Source organism: Ciconia boyciana, chromosome 4 (genome assembly GCF_034638445.1).
Source record: "Ciconia boyciana chromosome 4, ASM3463844v1, whole genome shotgun sequence".
Classification (NCBI taxonomy): domain Eukaryota; kingdom Metazoa; phylum Chordata; class Aves; order Ciconiiformes; family Ciconiidae; genus Ciconia; species Ciconia boyciana.
The window spans coordinates 29,514,051-29,536,301 of NC_132937.1; the positions used below are offsets into that span (position 1 = coordinate 29,514,051).

Consider the following 22,251-nt stretch of genomic DNA (forward strand, 5'->3'; position numbering starts at 1 on the left):
TAAGCAGAAACAATAGTCAGATGCATAGGTATATTAATCCTATTTGTGAAGATCATCATATTCAGGCTGCATATCAGCTAGATCTTCCAATGCTACATTTGCATGTATTAAAACAAACAAAACAAACTTCCTTCAGCTAGTGATAAAAGGCATTGCTAACTGTGATTTCAAAACTCAAAGACATTCTTCTTAATACCATACTTTTTTGTCTTGCAGTATTTGCAGAAACACAAATTGAGTACTATAGATTTTTATTATAACTCTCAGAATCCCTACAGTAGGCAGCAGTGAATTTGGTCTTCCATTTTGATCTTTAAAAATTGTATATTTGTAATGAAGCAGAACAGTTGGAATTGTATCTGAAAGTCTCATCAGATTAATGTCCATATATGCAAGGAACCCTTTGGTTTTGCCTAATTATGATGCTGTTCAATACAAGATGAAGAATTATACATGAAAGAACTGACTCTGAAGCCTTATATTTGTGAAGTGTTCCAACTTAAGAGCACAGAATAATCAGTTTTCAAAAGGGAAAAAAAATTGTTTTTTACAATTTGATCTTCAGCTAATTTGTTAAAATGCAGTTAATCTTCTTCCCTATGTTTAACTAGTATCACACTTCCTAAAAACTAAGCAGCTGCAGACAGAAATGTATTTTGATACTGAACCACATCTAGGTTTTATATTGTTGCTTATAGATATTATTGTAATGTTGAGGAGCTGTGTTGCTACAGGAAAAACACAACACAATTTTACATAGACTTTGGCTGAGACAAGCATTGACTGCAAATGGAGGGAGAAGTATTCAGGCAAAGGTGAGGTACAAAGATACAAACACACAGATGGTTAATTGTGGTTAAGAGGTATCCAGTCAACGCACACTGTGCTGTGTCCAAGTGTAGGTTGTACACAGATTTACTTGAGAAGTAGAAAAAAAAAAATGCAGTATGATCTTCTCTTTCAGCCTTCAGACAGTGGAGTAAGGAAACATGGTTGGTCACATTTAGCTGAAGTGCAGTTTGAGAGAGCGCAGGGAAGTAAGAGAAGAGGCTGATGCTATTTGATAGACATCCCAGAGAAACTTTTCCTCCCTTTATGTTACTCTCCTTTGAGTTATAGTGAATTTGAAAGTTTGTTTTCTTTGAGTGCTGAACACCACACTATCTTTACAACTTTGAAAAACATTTTCTTCTCTACAGTGTTTAATCACATCATATGTACTTGTGTAGTTTACAAGCTGTACTGCTGGAAGAAAGGCCAATAAACAGAAGGGAGCTGGTTTGCCACTACCAAAATAAAAGTTCCTAGCTGTGCAATTCTAAAAAGGGACTGTTTACTGAAAAAGGTTTGAAAGGTATCCTAAATCAAGAGTTACACATCTAAGGAATTCTGGTAAGTCAGTCAGACTATTGCACGAAATGTTTTAAGTTTCAACATGCAGTTGAAACAAAAGTGTTTCAACTTTTCATTTAAAAACATTTTCATTTAAAACATTAAAAATTTTTCATTTAAACCATTTGAAAATGAAATGTTTTAAATTCCAACATGCAGTTCCTCATGCCAGGCTGTAACAAAGCGCAAATTCCTCCTTCTGAAAAAGCTGCTGTCACTGGGGTTTGGCTGCAGTGATTCAGCCCCGGGGGGTGTGTGGGTCGGGGTGATGTAGCCAGTTGTGCCTTCCTGATGGTGGGGTGAAACAGCTTGGCCTGTTGAGAGTTCCCACCTCAGCTCTGTCAGAGGCAGCTCCCTTGGTCTTTTCCTGGGGAGATCCTGCACTGATGAAACTTCATCACCTGGAAGCAAGGAATCACCTTACCAGGTACCAGATTGCCTGGTGAGGGGATAAGCAGCCAGCTCCTCTCTATCTATAGGCCTTTCTGCTCGCTGGCCCTGATGGGTCATGGTGTTTCATGAAACCACCTGTGCTTAAAAGCACACAAACAGAGGATTCCAAGGAGGATGCCTTTATGCCAGCCAAAGGGTACAGTCCACAGGGCACTAGAACTAAAGATTAGAAAAGTATTTTTGCATGGGTGGGGAGGCATGTATAATTTTTTTTTTTTAAGACATCTGTCTTACATTAATGGTTGAATAATTTCAAAACTGAAAACTGTTTATTTCTGTCATTGTTTATAATTCAACTTTCACATCTGTTGTCAAAATGCTAATACTTAATGTGCAAACATCACATAATGGAAAATTATTAATTCTCAGTATCAGTACTCTAAATTTTTAAAATTTTAAAATAAAAATGGTGTACAAACTACTACAGAGTCCCCTTCTATTTTTATAAGACATCTTACAAAGCATTAATATAAAATATATTTTTGACAAAAAAATATGTTTATTTGTAAAGCTTCAGGTTGTTCTAGTTAATTAGTAACTTACAAATATGAATAAAATTCCAACCCATTTCTAGTGCTGAAAGGTACATATGAGACCAGAACAACTTTAAGAAATTTAAGTACATTTTATTAACAATGCATCCCTTTGATAAGATTACGCTTCAGGAGGCATTTAATGCCCATAGAGATGAACTGCACACACTATACAAAAAAAAAAAGACACCCCCCACCCCCCCCAAATCAAGGCAGGCAATACCATTTTGGAAGAAGCCTCTGTTTAAATTATACACAGCTCAATGCAGTATTCTTACGGAAAATATATAAATACTTTTTCTTTCTATGTTACAGGTATACAATATAAATCAGATTTCAATGTCTGTTCAGTGACCTACAAACACTAGAACCTCCAAATATGTAGCAGCGTATTACTAAATAAAAAAAAGACCACACGGGACAGGAAGAACAAGTCTTGAGATTTTCCTTGATCTCTTCCCTCCTCAGAATGATTAACTTAGATAATATCCTGTAATGCAGTTTTAGGGATGCTGACAGCCCAGTATTGGAACAATTTTTCAATTAAATCTAGAAGACATCTTGGGAACACCCCAAGATACTGCATCTTGTGCTAAAACACCCTATTCAGTGGCAAAATGGCATGTTACAGTTTTTGGCATAAATTACATTTCTCAAATAAAATAGTGTATTTTACAAAGCAAGTCAAGCAAAATGTGCAATTTCTGCATGCTGTGGCATTGCTATCCATCTATGTTACAAAAATAGTCCAGAGAAAATCCACATTCTTTACTGAACATACAAGTCTGTTGAAAACAAAACGATCCAGAGAACCAGAATCAGGAGTTAAACAAAAACCAAGGAGATGGGGGGCTTCTACCAAAATACAAACATGGTTTCTAGCATGTTCCCAAAGGTCTTTTACAGTTATCAGATTTTACTCTCACCTAGTATACCTTTAATAAGCACATGATAATACAAGTGTAACTGAAAACAAAAGTTACAGGACCTGCTTTCAACTGGCTCCAGTGAAGCTCTGAATAACAGGACTTCTGCACAGCCCTGCTGGGAGGCAAGCAGAAACCTCAGAGATGCTCTGCAGCCTGGCAAGAATTCTTCCACTGCGATTGCTCAGCTTGAGCTCACACTTACAAGGTAACACCAGCTTCCTGAAGTCCAAAAAGCCAAATACCAAAACCAGGACATAGACTAACAAGAAGCAACAACTCTTTCATCTCTCACTAGGCTTTGAGTATTGCTTTTTTCTCAAATAGCTACCTTTCTCTTCAGGCACCTAGTAAAGGTGCTATAGGTATTTTCAATCTCTCACTGCAAATTACAACAGTCTTGTTCAAGACCACTAGATATGTTTTGAAATAAAATGACAAAAAGACAAGCAGTATTCTCAATGCTGCCTTTTTAAATGTTTATAAGGGCAGCTTACCTCAGTGTGCCGAGCCACTGCACCCTCAACTACCAAATATTTTAGCACTTCATTGTGTCTTGGGAAAAAACCAACAAAACCCAATGAGAGCACATTCAGGGTACCTACGTCAGGTCAAATAAGAACTATCAGATGAGGAAAAGCAACTGTTTCAAATACAGCATGCCAGGGGCCCAACATACAAGCTAGGCACCTCAAAGCCTGACCATGTCCAGCTCCAAGCAATGTCCACAACAGCTGGGAGCATTCAGCATCTCTGAATTTCAGACAGCTGAAAAGGTCCCTCTCTCCAAAAGGACACTCGCAGCACCCAGCTTTGTCCTCCTCCCCACTCGGTGGAGAGAAAGAGGCCCTCAGGAAGTAATAGGGAGCCCTTTAGTTAGCTCTCTGCCCTTTGGAAAGGGCTATCCCTTTCCAATGACTGCAAAAGGAGACTAAGAAAATTAGCCAGCTAAGTTAGTAGACTAAATGCGACTGGTTTCAGAGCCAGCCTCTCCTTCCCACAAAAGCTTTCACCTCAGAGCTGAGTATTTTGCGTTAGCACGTTGAATCGTTCAGGAGTTTTCTTTGCCACAGCAACCAAATTGTATATAGTGTAAATGAATGCTATATGCTTTACCATTTGTTCAACAGTATCACAAATAGTTACGATTGCAAAAAACACAAAGTGGGTGATCTGTCAGCTTCCCTTGCTACCCTTTCTAGGGGAAGTGGAAGGATTCTTTGTTAGGGTTAATATAAGCACAATTTTTATTTACTGCTGTTTTCTTTTGAAGTTTTATCATGAAGCAAATAAAACCCCAAAATACAAACTTTGAAAGGGATATTTTTAAAAAAGAAATCTATAGAATTAGAAATTCACAGTTTGTAACTAGGCCAATATTAAATTCCTTCAATAAGAGTATCCCTTCATTTGCCAATTAAAATGAAACATTAATGTGAGCTTAATGTAAATATGTAAATTAATTCTAGAAATGTTGTATGTTATGTACAGTACAGACTTTACATCCTTGATGCATACTTGTTGAAATCGACTGACACTCATACTTCCAGGAAAAAAATTATGTTTTGTAACTGAATTTGCAGCAATAATTCATATGTCAAGTTTCTGTTGTCATAGATCCCCACACAAGCAAGTACTTCAGAACACATAAGCACTTCAGGATGGAGAATATTTCAAAAGTATATTTACATCGCTTTTGCTTACCATTTTATAATCAGAGGCCTTCCTATGGCGCTTTCTATATTAAGTGCTACGGGTTAAACTGGCAACAAATGAACAAAGGTGGTTTTGTTTTTAAGTACATGTGATAAAATTTGTTTATTTTGCTTTAACTGCAGAAAAATAACATGGAGTTGTTTGATGTAACCCCATCTAGTTATTAAAACAAATCTCTTCTACTCTAGCCTAACTGAGGTAGTGTTTGAAACTACTGTATGAGATATGCTAGCCCCATTTTTAGGAAAACTACATTTCCTTTGGAGTTTATACCACTATTTGGTCTACTGTGATTGACATTTTGGTTTTACAGAAGCATTTATTTCTTATGACCAGAGAAGTCCAGTAGTCACTAGTGTGGTATCTTTTCAGAGCATTTCAAACATGCCTTGACACATAGATACATTTTCTGTGTCACTGACCATAACAGAGTTGAATCAGTTTCTTTTTGCTCCTTCTTTCAGTGGGAACTAATGAAAAGATAATCTTACAAACTAAATTTGACTATGAGCAGCAACTTACAGTCTGCTTTACCAGAACCTGATGGTATGCAGTGCACATAAGAACTCAGTGAAGTGATAGCTGCAAAGCAGTGCTTATGTGGCAAGATGAAATTTCCAATAAGAACAAATAAATTCTACTTTTCACTAGGAACTGTGTTTTACTGTTCACAGGACTACTTATTGAAATCTCCACTAGCATAGCTAGTTAGAACAGAGTTATAAGCATCAGGATGAATTTCACTTATCTTCACTTAAGTATTAATCTGACAATTATAAAAAAATCATAAGAGTGAATGGATAAAAATACATTCTACCTTAGTACAGTCCAGCTGAATTATTCACCTATAACAAAATCAAAGGGTAATCCCTTCTATTACAGGCATTCTAACAAAGGTGGCCATGCTACTGTATATACACATTTGCATATATTTATATTACCTTTGTACAAAGGCTTCTGAATAGATCCATGATAAAAGTGATGGGGATTTTTTTTTTTTTAAAGCTTGCAGTCATTAATTTAGAAACCTCACTAGTAATGTGATAGTGGCAACTACTTCAGTCATTAACAGTCACTGTATCATTCACCTTTTGCAACAAGTCTTAAATACCAGTACAAAATTATAAGTACTGCTGCTCCAAAATTTGGTACTTAAGGCTTTTCACTACAATTATTAGTACTATCTGATGCTTGATCGCTAATCCATTGAAAATTCAAATAAACCTTTGTTTTTATAAAAGGCTGTTTCCATGGAACTTGGAGAACACTCATATGATGTCTTCTCACAAAAGCAGCAATGATTAAATGTCTTCAAGTTTAGTTTATACAATATTCATTTATCTGATACAAATCATGCTTTTTAAAGGTTTTTAGTTAAGAGTAAGACCAACATTCGTACTATATGAGCATGAGTATAGAAACTGCACACACATGCATATCATTCAGGGAAAACAATCTGATTTCATCATTTTAAGTTTAAATGATTTGTTATTTTAAAAATCAAACTGTAGTGAAAATCCTTAACTGGTTCAGATAAGATACATGTACATAAGTGTAATGAAATTGGAGAGACTGCTAATAAAATGACTTACAACTATACCAATATTAAAATAAATTAAAGGAAACCTCAGATTTGCAGAGGCTTTTCTTTCTTTGTGAAGCTACAAACCCCCAAGTAGTGTTATAAACAGTACAAAAACCAACAGAAAAGGGCTAACATTAATCCCCTGGTGTCTGCAACTACAGCACGGCTCCCCATTGCTGGCAATGGAATGCACCCTCATCTCTCTGATTCCTGGTGTCCAGGGTTTAAAGAGCAAGGCATCGTTCTGCTTCTCTGGAACAGAATCGGAAGTCAACCATAAAAGATGTCTCTGCATGTTGTCCTGTTTTTTTTTAATTTATGGTAAAAAATGAAATGAAAACTTGTGGAGGTGTTCAGTGCTCGGCTCTTGCATATACTGGTAATTACTATTATTAAAACTATGGTAATGTTTAATTCCCCAAAGGGCTCAGAAGACTGGGGCAGTCATTGGTTGAGGAAGAAAAAGTTTTCAGTTCAATCTTCAGGTACCAGTAGCTGCTGGAACGGTCTAGGAAATGATGCTCCAAGCTTTTTATCCAGTCAGTCGGAGGTTGTCTGAGGATTTCAGAAAGTCTATATGCAATGCACTGCATGAGACAGAGGTCAGGATTCAGCTGATGTATCGATTACTGGCTGTTTTGTTGGTGTTGCTAAAATAGCCTCTGCTTCTTCATGCATCTAAAAGAAAGAGGCAGATGAAGTATTCATGTTGTTAGAGATTTTACTAGAGAGACATTATAAAATAGTTTCCTTTAAGACATATCTGAAAGCATTCAGAACATGAAACCTGCACCCAGCTGGCACATTTTGGTGTACTCAACGCACTTGAACCCTCCACTTACTTGTAAGAACTGTACATCTTGAAATAGCTCCTGAATGAACCTTCGATATGGAAGTCGAAATGTACAATGTGCTAACAAGTAGGACACCTCAGAGTAAAGGCATATGTCATCAAATGCTTGGGGATATTTCTCCTTAATTCTGATCAACAGGAAAAACAAAATTTTAAAAGTCTTGAACAGATTTCCATCATATTTTTAAAAACTGTTCAATTAGATTTTGATTGTCATCATTAACAAAGTAGAACTCTTCAGTAATAGGCATTATACATTCAGAATCTGATGAAGGAAGAAAATCAGGACAGCATTATTTTGTACCAAACTGGAAGAAATCTATATTAATGAGATGAAACAGAATATATAATTTGAAAGTTGTACAGAATCTCTGAGATCACCTAGTCTTAAAATAACAGATGTAGAAAGAGAACAGTATATCAAAGAATAGGCATCCACATGTACAGCAGTAATAAAAAATACAAAAGCTAACTTAATTACCTGTAAGCATTTTTAAAACCAAAATGAGCATTTCTGCATTTTCTTTTAGCAGTTGCATGTCAGTTTCCAACACCACTAGCCCAGAAACCTACAGGTTTTATTATAACATATGGTCCCTGGATTTATATTCCTGTATTTTAACAGGAGTTTTTCTATAAATTAATTCCAGTAGTTGTACTCTTGCTTAAAGCAGATTTGTGTTTCTCAAGAAGTTACTTTCAGATTGTTATTCTGGTGTCCTGGTTTCAGCTGAGATAGAGTTAATTTTCTTTATAGTGGCTGGTGTGGGGCTATGTTTTGGATTTGTGCTGAAAACAGTGTTGATAATACAGAGATGTTTTAGTTGTTGCTGCACTGGTCAAGGACTTTTCAGCTTCCCCTGCTCTGCCAGGTGCAGAAGAAGCTGGGAGGGGGCACAGCTGGGACAGTTGATCCAAACTGCCCAAAGGGCTATTCCATACCATATGGCGTCATGCTCAGTATATAAAGCTGGGGGAAGAAGAAGGAAGGGGGGGACATTTGGAGTGATGGCGTTTGTCTTCCCAAGTAACCATTACGCATGATGGAGCCCTGCTTTCCTGGAGATGACTGAACACCTGCCTGCCCATGGGAAGGAGTGAAGGAATTCCTTGCTTTGCTTTGCTTGCGTGCGCAGCTTTTGCTTTCCCTATTAAACTGTCTTTATCTCAACCCACGAGTTTTCTCACTTTTACTCTTCTGATTCTCTCCCCCATCCCATTGTGGGGGCAGTGAACAAGCAGCTGGGTGGTGCTTAGTTGCCATCTGGGGTTAAACCACGACATCTGGTTATCTATGTTATTTGGCACAAATAACAAAAAAGAATTATAATTTCTTTTTTAAAGATGTATGCTATACTGGGTATGTAATGAAATATCACCACAGCTGAATTACTGATTTTAAAAAGACTGGGGAAGAGTAAGAAATTAAAGACAGAACAAACATATTAAAAGGAAAATTCTTTGCTTAGCTTTTACGTTACGTTCAATCATCCCCAGTAACCCACAATAATACCTGCTTGACAATTTTTTGAGAAGTCAGAAATAAGGTTAATCACTATCCCAGAGATCTTAGAGAATACATACAACTAAATGTTGCTACAACATCTGAAATATATTGAACTTACGTCAGGAGTCCAGTTTCATGGCCCTTAGTTCCTACTGAACTACTCAAATTGATTACTAAACGTAAGACTTCTTTCCGCAGAAGTATTCTGCACACTGGTGTATCGTCTGGAATTGATTTTACTCCTGGAAAAACAAATTCAACAGTATGGAGTTTAAGCAGAAGAGTCTTTGTGCTAAATCTTATGCCACATAAGTCTGTTTTAGCATTACACACACAAGTATGTATTTATGCATGTATTCTGAACTACCAACAAATATTCCCATTAAAATTAAAACAAAAAATTATTATTTTCATGAATTTTAACATGGAAATATTTAAAAAAGGTAAACTAGTGTTTCATAAATGCTGTGTGACATTTAGAAAAATCTGTGAGATTCAATTACAGTGCTGTCTATCACTAAATCATGTTGCAAACTGGGTGATTACCTGCTCTGTTTGTATCAGATACTGGCAAAGTTAGCAACCAGCTACTTCATAAGAAATTATGATAATTCAAAATGTGAAATACAAGCCTAAAAAAGAAATGTCTTTCTCTTTACTGAAATTCAGTAATTTTTTTTAAATATTTTTTTTTTTTTTTAAAACTAACTTCAGTGTGGAAAAAAAGGCAATCAATTTGCTTGTAATGTAGGATACAGAGCTGCATTTACATTACCTGCAAAAATGCCATATAGCTAAAGCAGAACAGTTTGAAAGTATGCCATCTGCCATAGTCATTGATAATGCAACTACCTTCCTGGATAATAATTAGGGCATCCAAAGAGGGTTTTTTTGTTGTTTGTTTTTTAAATTAAGAGCATTACTTTGTTGCAGTATATATAAATAAAATATTATTTTTCCACAATACCTAAAAAATACTTTAAGAGTTATAGTCTCTAATAATCATAAGGCTTCCAAACTTACCTAGTACAAGCTCTGTACTCTTGGTGCTGCTAGCTGAACCATGGGACACTGCATCACTACAGCCTGAAATTCCAGAAAATTTGGAGGAATGCACATCTAAGTGATTGTGTATGGTCTGCCCACACCAGTCAGTATATGGAATGTCTGAAAAATCTGACATAAACAAGGTGTTGCTTCTCTGTTATTCACACTCTTCCTCACTTCAAATGCTCTTCTTATTTTTCAACAATGGTAAGCATGCAAGACACTGATGCACTATGTACAGTAACTATCAGCATATAAACCAGCTGGAAACTAGATGTTTGATTTTGGAGAAATCATACTCAAAACATCCAAAAATATATATATTTTTAAATCTTATAATATTTGAGTGAAAATAATCAACTCTTAAGCACTGACAGAAGCCTAAAAAACTGTAACCACATGTAGAGCTCTTACATAAGACAGAGCATGGATATATCAATAATATAATAAAGATGCTCTTGCATATGTGTAATTTTTTTTGTTCATACAATTACCACAGGTGTTGCAGAAAGGGCTCTGACTTCATCAACAGAAAGATGTGACAAGTAAAATTCTTCTGGGAGGTTTCACTCTCCACAGCCTTCGGCATTTTGGATTTAAAGAGATGAATATAAAATCCAAGCTTTTAATTGTTGCACAGTTAACAGAACCACAGAAAAACACCGGTCTGAAGGGACTCCTGGAGATCTCCTAGTTCAACCCCTTGCTCAAAGAAGGGTTCACCTCAAAATGAGATTAGGTTACACTGCGAAGAGTTTTTCCCCTTATGTTTAACTGGAATTTCCATTCCTACAGCATATGTCCATGGTCTCCCATCCTTCAGCTGTGTACCTCTGACAAGAGCCTGGCTCTGCCTTGCCTGTAATCCCCTCATGCTAATTGAAGACTACAATTGGGATTTTATTTGCCATCTCTTCTCGATACTGAACTTGAGCTCAAATTCAGCTCTCAGCCATTCCTCACATTTTGAGCATCCTCACATTTTGTGCATCATCCCCCTTGCCAACAGTACTCTTTATGTGTTGCTACCTGAATGTGTAACACTGTTGTAAAATGGTAAGGATTCCTACTAAGCAGAAATTGGAATTTCCATTATGGGATTATCTTTTTATTATAGACATTGTAAAAAGGCATGTAACTGCAAGCTCTGCAGTGAAGGTCAGGAAAAAATAATTCTGAATTTGATCTCAAAATATGGAGGTGCGCTCCCCCCCTGCCCCCACGTAAGTAGTAACCACCAGTGGGAGTTGTCCTGATGGCTGCACCCAGCTTATGCTGGACCTTGAGGATGGATGGCAACAAAGTCGCCAAGGGCTGCCTGAAGCAGTGATCCAAACGTCTTGCTGATATGCAAATATGACAATAAGTCAATCATCTTACTCCTTAAACAGTGGACAGCCCAGGGCTTTCTGGGCTCTCCTGCACAGCAGCGGGCTGCATGCCAGGACCTCCCCTTGAGCAGGGACCCCTCTCAAGGTTACTCCTCGAGGCTGAGAGATTCCTTGCTGCAACAGATCCTTGGTAAGGGACTAATAGCATGCTACACTTTGAAATCTTAGCTAAGTGATATAAAGGGCTGATTGCACATATATAACCCTTTAGACACAAACTGTTGACCAAGTCTGGGACTAGGATTGGATCCAGCTGCACCTAGACTCCTCTCTGAGAAGGAGTTTAGAAAGCAGGAGTTCTCTTTCTGAACCTCATGACTCAACAGGAAGGTCTCCCTGACAGTTTTGTCCGACCCTGTCCTCTATAACCAACTGTACCTTGCCATCGAATCTTGTTAAACTACTGTCGCATTGAACTTTGTTAACTCCCTGTTCTATATCAATAAAGTGTATTTTTGCTTCTCTCTTACAAGTGAAGTGCACTCACTCCGTCCACGAGAGAAGGAAGATGACTAAATCCCAGAAATTACAGCTCAACTTCAACAGATTCCTCAATCAGATTTCCTTTGGTTTTTTTTTATGGTACAGACTTGCTTTGAAGTCAGGCTTTTCATTAGTTTGATAGCAAGCGTCAGTTTTCAGGACATGGATTTTAAGTACTAAATAAGGTTTCAAATTTTATATTTTGATAAGCTCTTAGAAACATTTTAAACAAACATGCAGGCACCTAGTCATACTAACACCACTAGAAACAGAAAAGATGGAAATGACCATAGAAATACCATTGGTTACATAGTGAGCTTATTAAGGAGAATTAATTTCAAGGTCAATAGTCAGTAAGAAAAAACAAACCCTAAACCAACACAACACACACAAAACCTTACAGATTCATCAATTTTAAAGATTAACAAAATTCAATATTTTCATTCAGTTTTATCACACTTCCCCACAAGGAACACTAACCTGTACGACTGTATGAAGAGTTCATTTTGTTGTTAGGCTGATAACCCAGTATTTGAATACAGACACAGTAAAGGCAGTTCTCATCTGTGTGCTCCTGTAGCCCCGTATCCTCTGTATTTTCTAAAAACTGAGAGGCATCTGAACGGCTGGTATTCATTATTTCCGTGAGACTGATCTGCTGTCGGAGCATCTGAAAAGGACTTTTGACAACATCACTTGTACCTGATGGAAGACCTGTAGATAAGCAATTAGACATCAGAAAAAAACACACATAACCAACAGTTAATAAAACATTCTTTCAATTACATTTCCCCTTTTAAGCCTTTTAAGGCTGGGAGGGGTGCGTGTGTGTGTGAAGATCTAGAAACTTTTTGAGTGGTTAAGCTCCCAAGATTGTTAGCATTCAGGAAATAGACATCACGTTTTAGTCCCGGCTTATCATACATAACAAAACATAGCAAACGACAGAATTCAACTTCTAAACACACATACTGTAAGAAGATATGTGGTACATCCTGACATGATAGCAACATTAGTAATACCCATGTAAGACTAATACATTACCAGTTTTCATAGTGTCAAACAAGATTAGTACAACAATATACTGGATATTTAAATGACACATGCACCAATGACCACAGAAACACAATTTAAAAACTGTAACTTAATGCCTGTAATAGGAAGAAACGAGACTCAACAATGCAGAAACAAGATGAAGACACTTTAGTGATGTGCTCTTCCCTGGGTGGAAAATACCAACAAATACGATTTTGAACAAGAGTTACTTTACACTGAAACTTAATAAACTACAGAAATACACTTTCAGGAAAGTCATCTTATATATTACATTAACAGCACAAAAGAAAAAAAAAATCAGTAAGATGTGTCTATTTGGATGTTCAAAGTGCTTGCAATAAAGTTCCAGTTAACTAAGCAGCAAGACAACAGCTATCCTGTACTACTGACCAGTATCAATGTTTCTTTTTCAGTTGTCCTACTGAAAAGATACATACTGATGCCCTACAGATTTCTGACTACTCTGGAGTAAAGAAAAAGCGCATTCCAGAACAAGCCAGGCATTACAGAGCACTTGCAATTTTCTTGTATCATGTTCCATCACCTCCGCTGATCAACTGTCACAGAAACATCACAGAAAGACAAAATTTACTTTCTGAAATACACATCTAACACCTTTATTGGTTCCTGTAAATTCACATGTAATCAAAGGGGAGTAAAAATATAACAGCTCAATATATATGTGGCATACATATTTTATCTTAGCTTAAATTTTGTTACTTTCTTTAATGTAGTATCACTACCAGTCTTCAATTAACATTAGATCATATTATAATCAAAGATACTTCGACTTTCCTTCTTAGTTTATTAGAGCTGGATCAAGCTTTGAAGCAACATCACATTATCTTGAATTACATAAAACAGGGAATTAATGGCCTGCTATCCTGAATCCAGAGCACACCTCTCAAAACTTAACAGCTAAAAATAACCTTTTCTGTAAAGAAAAAATAAAAAATAAAAATCAACAAATAAACCAACACCACACCCCACACAATGTACAAATAAACAACAGGAAGGTACAGGAGAGGAACAAAACCAGTACCTCCTGCATCAGGTGCAAAGACCCTAGCTCCACGGTCATCAAATGGAGGTGTGGTTTTCTTCTGGAAATATGGAGTTTCCTTTACCTAGAATATGCAAGTGAAAATCAAAATTAGCACAGGTGATAGTTATATACAAAGGAAAAATAGGAAATAAAATGTCAATTTTTTACTTCAGGAAAAAGATCTAATTAGAGGATGAAATTAAGAATGGGCTCCTGACTACTAAAGAAAAAAAATGAGAAAAACATACATTTGTGAATGAACATTTATTAAGCGAGGCTTATGAATAGTCAGTAAATGTTAAAACAGTGGTGACAGGCTGTAAGGAAACCAGTGACCCAGAAGTGTCTATTAATGATCCATCCATGATCACTCTACACCACTGGAGATCTCAGGAGAGCAGTGCAAAAACACCCAGGACCTCTAAAATGTTGCCTGTAAGATGCTGTAGAGTTGAGCTGTGTCTCAACTCTACAAAAAGAGTTGAGAGAAAAGAAGTGAGGCAACATAAACATGCCATAAAGACTGCGGAGGAGAGAGAAATAAAATAGTAATTTCATAAAGGGGAAATAGAAGCAGGTATGATGGAAAATCTTGCCTTTTCTCTAGCTTTAGTAATTTTTTGAGATTAGTAAGAAAGGAATTTATGTTTGAAAGGCAAAGGCTAAGTAAACTAAAGATAAGCAAGCCACTGATTTACCTTTGACATAGACCATGTCCTGTTTTTGATAATTAGGTAACAGAATATTAAACATTGTGATGCATCAGTTTGTTAGATGGGACTGTGTTTTAACTAAGTAGAGAGAGGAAGGCAATAAGACACTTAAGATAATCTGTTTTAACTTAAAGAAATATATCTGTGAGGTTAAGTACAGACAATATAATTTAATGCTATGATGACAGATATACAAATAAAGTAATATTAAATCAAGATCACAGTAGCAGAAATCATGGTAGCAGGAAGTTTACTGTGGGATCATGCACATCATTTATGGTTGATCAATGAACATATCAATTAGTTGGCTAAAGAGATATTAACAAGCGTCCACAGACTACGCTAATTTTAGTATAAAAGCTAGCCATCAGCTAAAAATCTTATGACAACATATTTATGCTACCACCGTTTAACACACTTCTAACCTAGTCTGTGTCATTATTTGCCTAATAATACAAAACAGACTAGCACTTTTCTGTAAACAGGGTTAGAAAAGTAACTCTTGTTCTCCAAAACACATTCCTTGAAAGTATCACATCCTGTTTTCCTCATTTCCGTAGATCTAATCTATTCTGATGAAAATGCAACAGTTGACTACCTTCCAGTATGAAAATGCAAATGAATCCATTAAGTTATCACATACATACCTGAAATATTTCATTGATATCCACTGGGAGAGCAAGGCCAATGTAATCATCAGAGCTACCATATGTAGCATTAGAAACCATGGAGCGAACAGAGGAGGAACGCTGAAGTGTGTTTTGGTTAATAGGACTTAATAAATCTTCTTTATCTAACGAAGCATAACTTAAAGCTTTCATGAACCTGAAACATTGAAATAATAAATCACAATCTTGGTAAATCTCTCATTCCAGCACATTAAAAGTAAGGACTGCTGATACAAAGACTATCCTCATCTGCCCATTGTATAACCCACAGCTTGTTACTCTGTCAAATTACAGCTATAGGCTCATTGCTTTTGTTCTGTCTCATGTTGTATTGTGTGGTTTGGCAGTTCCTCAGGTAAAAATTTGTGATTTTTTTTTTTTTTTTTTTTTAAAAAGTCCTGGGACAGGGACATCAAAGATAGCAGGATGGAACTTCTGCTTAAGGGGTTGCCAACTCTGCAAAACAACAAGTTTTGTCCAACTTACCAGGCTGCAAAGATTTACAGCTCAGCTATTGTCTGTAAAGATTTAGGCTTTTAAACTACTAACTGCCTCATTTTGAAACGTACCTATACACTGAACATACCTTCCCTGGATATTCACAAAATCCAAGCTAAGCAGGCACATCTCTGCAAATGCAAAGCTTGAGCCTGCTAAGGCACCAGCAATGTGAGCAAGGAACATTTTTTTCCTGTACTCTAAAGGAGCCACCCATTGAGTCACCCAAGCATGGAAGAAGAATTTGCTCAACATGAACAGACAAAGAACAAACTTGAACCTGTGTAGTGAGCAGAGCTGACTGTGACATGCAGCCCAAGGAACAAAGAAACAGGTTGGGGAAAATGAGACAGGAGAGAGAAGGTTGGAGAAAAGTCCTCAGTGCTGATCAGAGTCCTGATGATGGAAATCTCATTTGGCCATCTCTCATTTTACTTCTCATTGAAGATAAAAAAAACCCCTATGAATTCTTTCTGCTAATCAACCTAAGTAGATGGTCTATGCAGTGGATCAAAGCTTCCTAGTAAGAGACACTCCTTAGGAACAGTAAATTTTTATTATATTATTGCAAATTATTATACATTGGAAGGTAAGTACAGTGAACATTTTATTTCTTGAGCTGGACTTTCTGCCTTAGAAATAATTTTCTATAATTTTTTTGTTTTAGATGGGCAATTAAAATGTCTTATCCATAACAGCTTAACAGATTTATACTGAGAAAAATAAATTATTATGGTTTGACCATGTGTTGTTCAAGATATTATTATGCGATGGGAACGTGCGGAACACAGATTATAGGACATCAACAGTTTTCTTGCTACTAATGCTGACCCATGCTAATGACAGCAGCAGTGGACTTACAGTAAAAGTCAAGCCATACTTCAAAAGAATGAGAGGAAATGGCCTCAAGTTGCACCAGGGGAGGTTCATATTGGATATTAGGAAAAACTTATTCACTGAAAGGATTATCAAGCATTGGAACAGGCTGCCTAGGGAAGTGGTAGAGTCACCATCCCTGGAAATATTTAAAAGATGTGTAGCTGTGGTGCTTAGGGACATGGTTTAGTGGTGGACTTGGCAGTGCTAGGTGAGCAGTTGGACTCGATCTTAAAGGTCTTTTCCAACCTAAATGATTCTATGATTCTAAGACCCCAGAAGTTACCAATTGCATTAGTTATTTCATAATAAAGCATTCTACAATTACTCTCAACATAAAATTAAAGATAGAAATATTAATCCTAAACATTTGTCCCTGCTTTTCCTGGAAAAGCTAACAGATATATCATTAGTAGTGATAAGCACTGATAAGTTTTCATGAAAGCATGTCTGCAGGTGATGGGGCGAGAGCCACGATCAGGATTTGAGACATGCACCTTAACATTTTTGGTTGGTCTTTAAAGACAGAGATGGAAAATTTAGCCTCACAAAATAATTTGTGCAAAGAAATAAGCTTTTCAACCTTCTGAACGAATGGAACAACTAGAAACATCACTGAAGTCAATTTACAGCTGCTACTTGCTATAAACACATGAATTTGTCAATGAAGCATGAATCAAATAAATTTTTCTGAACACTGACAGAAAAATAGCCTTGGCAGACAAAAAGGACAGAATATTTATTTCCAATTTATTACTTAAACAGCAGTTAAGGACAATATTTAGCTGGAAGTAGTAACATACTCTGAAATTAAAAGAACAATTATTCAGTGGAGACACTCAGCTGTAACCCAGTAAGAAAAATACATATACTAGTTAAGTCATAGTCTTTCCAATCAATTATATCAGTAACCAAGACAATCTGACAATCTTTTGTAATATGTACATCTGCAATTTTTTAACCTTCTCGGAGATACAAGCACTCCAGTCATTTCAGTTCAATGTTAAACAGGTCAGCTTAAATCCTTGAGCCTAACCACTGATATAAGAGATTGTGAACAGCTAAGCACCAGGAATACTGTTAGTATTACATTGCATGCAGAGACTCAGGATGAAAGTCCACTGCAGCAAGGCTGCTTTGCATATCAAGGGCATGACTGCAAGGAACAGTACAGCATGACTACAGCCACAACAGAACCTGTACTGCCACTGAAATGACACTGACTTGTTCCTGTATTAGCACAGGAAGCCAGTGACAGAGCAAGGAACAGCACTTCTGATTTCCAGGATAGTGCAGCTTAACTACCGAATTATCCTTAATCACCACACTCAGTCTCGTTCTAACTTACCTGAACAAAGGGAACAAAACTACTTTTTACAGCATCTTTGCAGAATCATGTGAAAATATAAAAAAATTAATGTTGCTCTTAATCAGGAAGGAAACTAGTAGTAATAAACAGGCATTGTAGACACTCAACTGGATATGTGGACTGAAATTCAGGGACCGGACATTTGCTCTTCTGTGCAGTAAGGAAGTGACTAATGTGCTGGTAACTTCTCCCCTCTCTCTCATGTGAGACAGAATATTTAGGTAAAAACAGAGATAGAAAGCATCTTTTCCCTTTCAATAGTAATCTGAAAATCCAATCCACTAGCTAAAAGCTGATTTGAAAGGAAAAGTTTGGGAAGTAGAAGAGCTTTTAAGAGAAAGTTGTTAAGCACTGACTGTAGCTGCTGGGAACAGTGTCAATGTCATGAGCTAGATATCTAACTATCTAATTAGTCTTCAGAAGAGCTAATATTACTCAAAAATAAAGAGGTTTCTGCAATCTAAAAATAAACCCTATGAGTAAAATCTTTGCACTGTTGTAGCTAAGAAGCCAAACTTACATTCATATCAGTGGTACCAGTATCTCACCACTGGCCTCAGTGCCACAGCGAACAGTAATATGGCATATTGACAGGAGCGCCTGTCCTAAAACCTCACCAAGTGACATCGAGAAAATTCTCTTCTGAAACACAGCTCTGACTGCACAAGCAATTTTGTGTGATTGTAACTTTAAATGCAATTTCACTGCTAACATTACTAAATATTAAAAAAGTTAAACAGGAAGCAAATGTGATAGAAGGAAACATACTCCTTTGTCACTAACAGCATTAAAGGGACTGAGGACAGCTATGAAAGCTGGACTTCTCTGACAGCACTTACAAAGTTCAGACTTCTCATTAGCCTATTATTCTCCCAATATTAGTACTGCTTTCAGCAAAGTTATGAATCATCCTACAACAACTGTTACTTTTAGGTGAAGTTGGAAAAAGATATTAGAAAGATACTTTTCTTATTTAATTGGTCTTACAGCTTTGAAGTAAGAAACAAGCACATAATAATCTCTTACCGGCTTGGGGTCAGCCGAGAATCCAGACTGCCAGACTTCATGGTAATAGTGTCAGTAAACAGCACGTCCTTTGCTGGAGATGCTAGGGCTTCTGAGTGAGACAGTGAAGGATGCATTCTCTGCTGTTGTAAGCGTTTTAGTGTAGCATAGCCAAAGGCATCTCGAGAACTTGTGTAGCTAAAGTTATAGTCAGCAAGACTTTTTATCGTAGCAAGAGAAGGAGCTTTAAGAGACTGGGCTCTTCGGGGAAGTGTATGGGAAGACCCTGGCAGTACCAGGGATACAGAGTTGGATTTTGAGAGAGGCAGGTGGTTAGACTGTGGTGTTGAACAGTGACTTGGTTTAACTGTTTTTGTGCTTACCACAGTACTCAAACTTCCACAGTCAGTATCTACATTTGTAGTGTCCACACCTACAGTCTCCCTTGAAGGGCTAGAGCTCATTGAGCTTATGCCACTTGTTGTGGTATCTGTATTAAAGCTTAGGCTACGACTCTTGAAATGTGTTTGTGTAGTACCATCTCCAATTAGCCTTTCTCTACTTGTGTTTTCCTGGTGAATTTCATTTCCAAGACCTTTTGGCAGCTTCAGATCATTTTCTCCAATACTTGGAGTACTATCAGTATCTTCCATGTGCTTACTTCCAACAAAAGAAGTTTCTAATCGTAAAGTTTGGATTTTAGGAACTCTGAAAACAGGGTTGAATTCTTCCCCAGCAGGAAAGTCTATGCTGCTGGAAGGTTCTGTTACAGTACGATTTCGCCTCAGGCCTGATTTACTGTCAGATGATGTCGGCTTTCCTCCTTTTGGATCACTGCTACTTCTGTGTTTTTTATTAGGTAGAGTAAGAGAGTTTAGAATGCGATTTTTCACAAGTCTACTAGAAGAAAAAAAAGGAAAGGGACTACGGTCTTTGTCCTTTGAAGGTCCAGGTCTGTCATAAAATATTTGTTCTGCATCTTCAGTAATATCTAGGAAGAACGTACTAGTGGAAGTACTACCAAAACGGTCATCCTCCATGATGAACATACCTGGAATTAAATGAGACTTTGTCACTGAAAATGGACGTTTCTTCAAAGTGTATAAACTATGTTGCGAAAAAGTAAGCAATTCTATAAAAGCTAAAATGGGAGACTATGTGTTTTACCACAATTTTAATTCAACATTTTTTCTGCAGAACTTAGTACTGTAAATTAAGTATCTTCAGGAGTACCTGAGCTGAAGGTCTCATTGCTTCAAAAGAAAAGCCACACTATCTTATTTCAGCGCAAATATCCAGCTACTAGGATTACAACTGATGTGCTCCTTTAATGATATCTAAATACAGTATATTTCTGGATTTAAATTCCAAATATCCATAGCAAAATTAAAATTTATTAGATACTCAAAATATACAAGAATTTAAATACAGCAATACTCTCTGTGTGTGTATATACACACAAACTACATGTGTTTATATTCTAGAATATTCCTTTCAGGACAACCAAGTAAATGTATCTTTATACCTAAGCACGCAGATTTCTGCAGGGTTTTATAGCAAGCTGCCATAGCTTGACATAAAAAACTAGTAACTTACCCCAATGTTAAAATTTCTTACTTCTACACCAAATGCAAACCTAAGACACTGTCCTCTTCCCTCTCATTTGTCTACATCTCTCTGAAAGCATATAACCCTGTCCCTTTGCTTGCACTCTTCTTTCTTGCAACAGCACCTTTACACCATTTGCCTGAATCTCATCCTGCCAAAAGGTTAATAAGAACACCAAAATGCTGTTTTGTGGTGGGGTTTTTTTTGTTGTTGTTGCTTGTTTGTTTGGGGGGATTTTTTTGTTTGTTTGGGGTTTTTTGTTGTTACTTACTTGAAGGTGTAGATTCACTTTCACTGTTATGCCTAGAACTGGTGGACTCAGAGTTCAAGCTAAGAGTACTGGGTATAGAAGAAAGTTCATTGCAGAGCTGCTCCATGTCATCAGGGACCACTGGCCAAGGCTGTCTACGACTGTGTCTCACTGCATCCCAGTTATGATGCTTCAAAATGTCACATCCTTGTTTAGTTTTGGCTATTAGACCAAGCACGTAGACACAGGTTCTGTATTTAATGTATATATAGAAAAAAGAGCAACAATAACAGCATCTAATTTAACTAAACTTATTTCTCTTTTGAAAGGAAACAGTTTCAAAACAATTCAGCAGAAATTTCACAAGATTGCCAAATAGCTTTTTGTTCATTTTTATTTGTAAATCAATGGAAGCTAAAGAAATGCATTAAAATACCCGAAAACAATACACTATTAAAAAATAAAAAATAATTATTACAAGAGCCTGATACAAAGTAGAAAAGTACCTTTTTTTTTTTAAAGGACAAACGTTAATGCAGTAGCAGTATTAGGCAAGAGACCATCTATTTATGCTTTCTTTTTAAGATTCAAAAAAGACACTGAGTAAAAATGATGGAATAATAAATAGATTCCAACAGACATAAGTAGCAAATATTATAATTGTTTTTTTTTTAAAGGAGAAAAGTAGTATGTATCTTTTTTCATAGGTTTCATTTGCTTACTGCATGTTCTTTCAGAGTTCCTATACAATTCTGTGATTGTATAGGACTGAGATTGATACTCAGTCACCAATGATCTTTAATAACTGATTTCCACGTAAGTGCAAAACTATATCACATAAATTAGGTAAGGCTATTTGAAAGCCTACTGGAACTACCATATGTAAATTTTATGTATAAATCAGATACACATACCCTCTAACAGAGAGAACCTCACAATGTTGTGCAAGTGCCATTATATCGGGAATTACATTCTCCTCTTGAAGCAAGTTAAGACCCCAATTTGATGATCCAATATTGCCCTGGAATAAAACAGTTTGTCAAATAAGTTTTGATTTTGATGTGATCTGCAGCACTATCAGTGTAAAGCTTTCAACATTTTTGTTTGTTGATAGTACAGCTTCAAGCCATATCTTCTCAAAGCAATTAGAGATTTGAGCACCCTTTTTGGCATTTCCTAGTCATGCAAATCCAAAAAAGGACTCGGGACACTATGTATAATACCTAAACTTGGTCACAGTTAACTACTACGTATTCCTCATTTTACCAATTCTACTA

General features: G+C 36.7%; 1 protein-coding gene across 1 annotated transcript in view; it reads right to left on the bottom strand.

The window, feature by feature from the left end:
* Positions 1-2,332: 2,332 nt before the first annotated feature.
* RICTOR (RPTOR independent companion of MTOR complex 2) overlaps positions 2,333-22,251 on the bottom strand; it is a 112,414-nt gene continuing 92,495 nt past the window's right edge. The window contains exons 29-38 of the mRNA XM_072858907.1: positions 21,889-21,995; positions 20,996-21,225; positions 19,138-20,167; positions 15,348-15,525; positions 13,985-14,069; positions 12,367-12,600; positions 9,989-10,141; positions 9,084-9,207; positions 7,448-7,586; positions 2,333-7,283 (exon numbers count right to left, since the gene is read on the bottom strand). Of these exons, the coding sequence (XP_072715008.1) occupies positions 7,209-7,283; positions 7,448-7,586; positions 9,084-9,207; positions 9,989-10,141; positions 12,367-12,600; positions 13,985-14,069; positions 15,348-15,525; positions 19,138-20,167; positions 20,996-21,225; positions 21,889-21,995 (2,355 nt within the window). The 3' untranslated portion in view covers positions 2,333-7,208. The remainder of the gene's footprint in view (positions 7,284-7,447; positions 7,587-9,083; positions 9,208-9,988; positions 10,142-12,366; positions 12,601-13,984; positions 14,070-15,347; positions 15,526-19,137; positions 20,168-20,995; positions 21,226-21,888; positions 21,996-22,251) is intronic.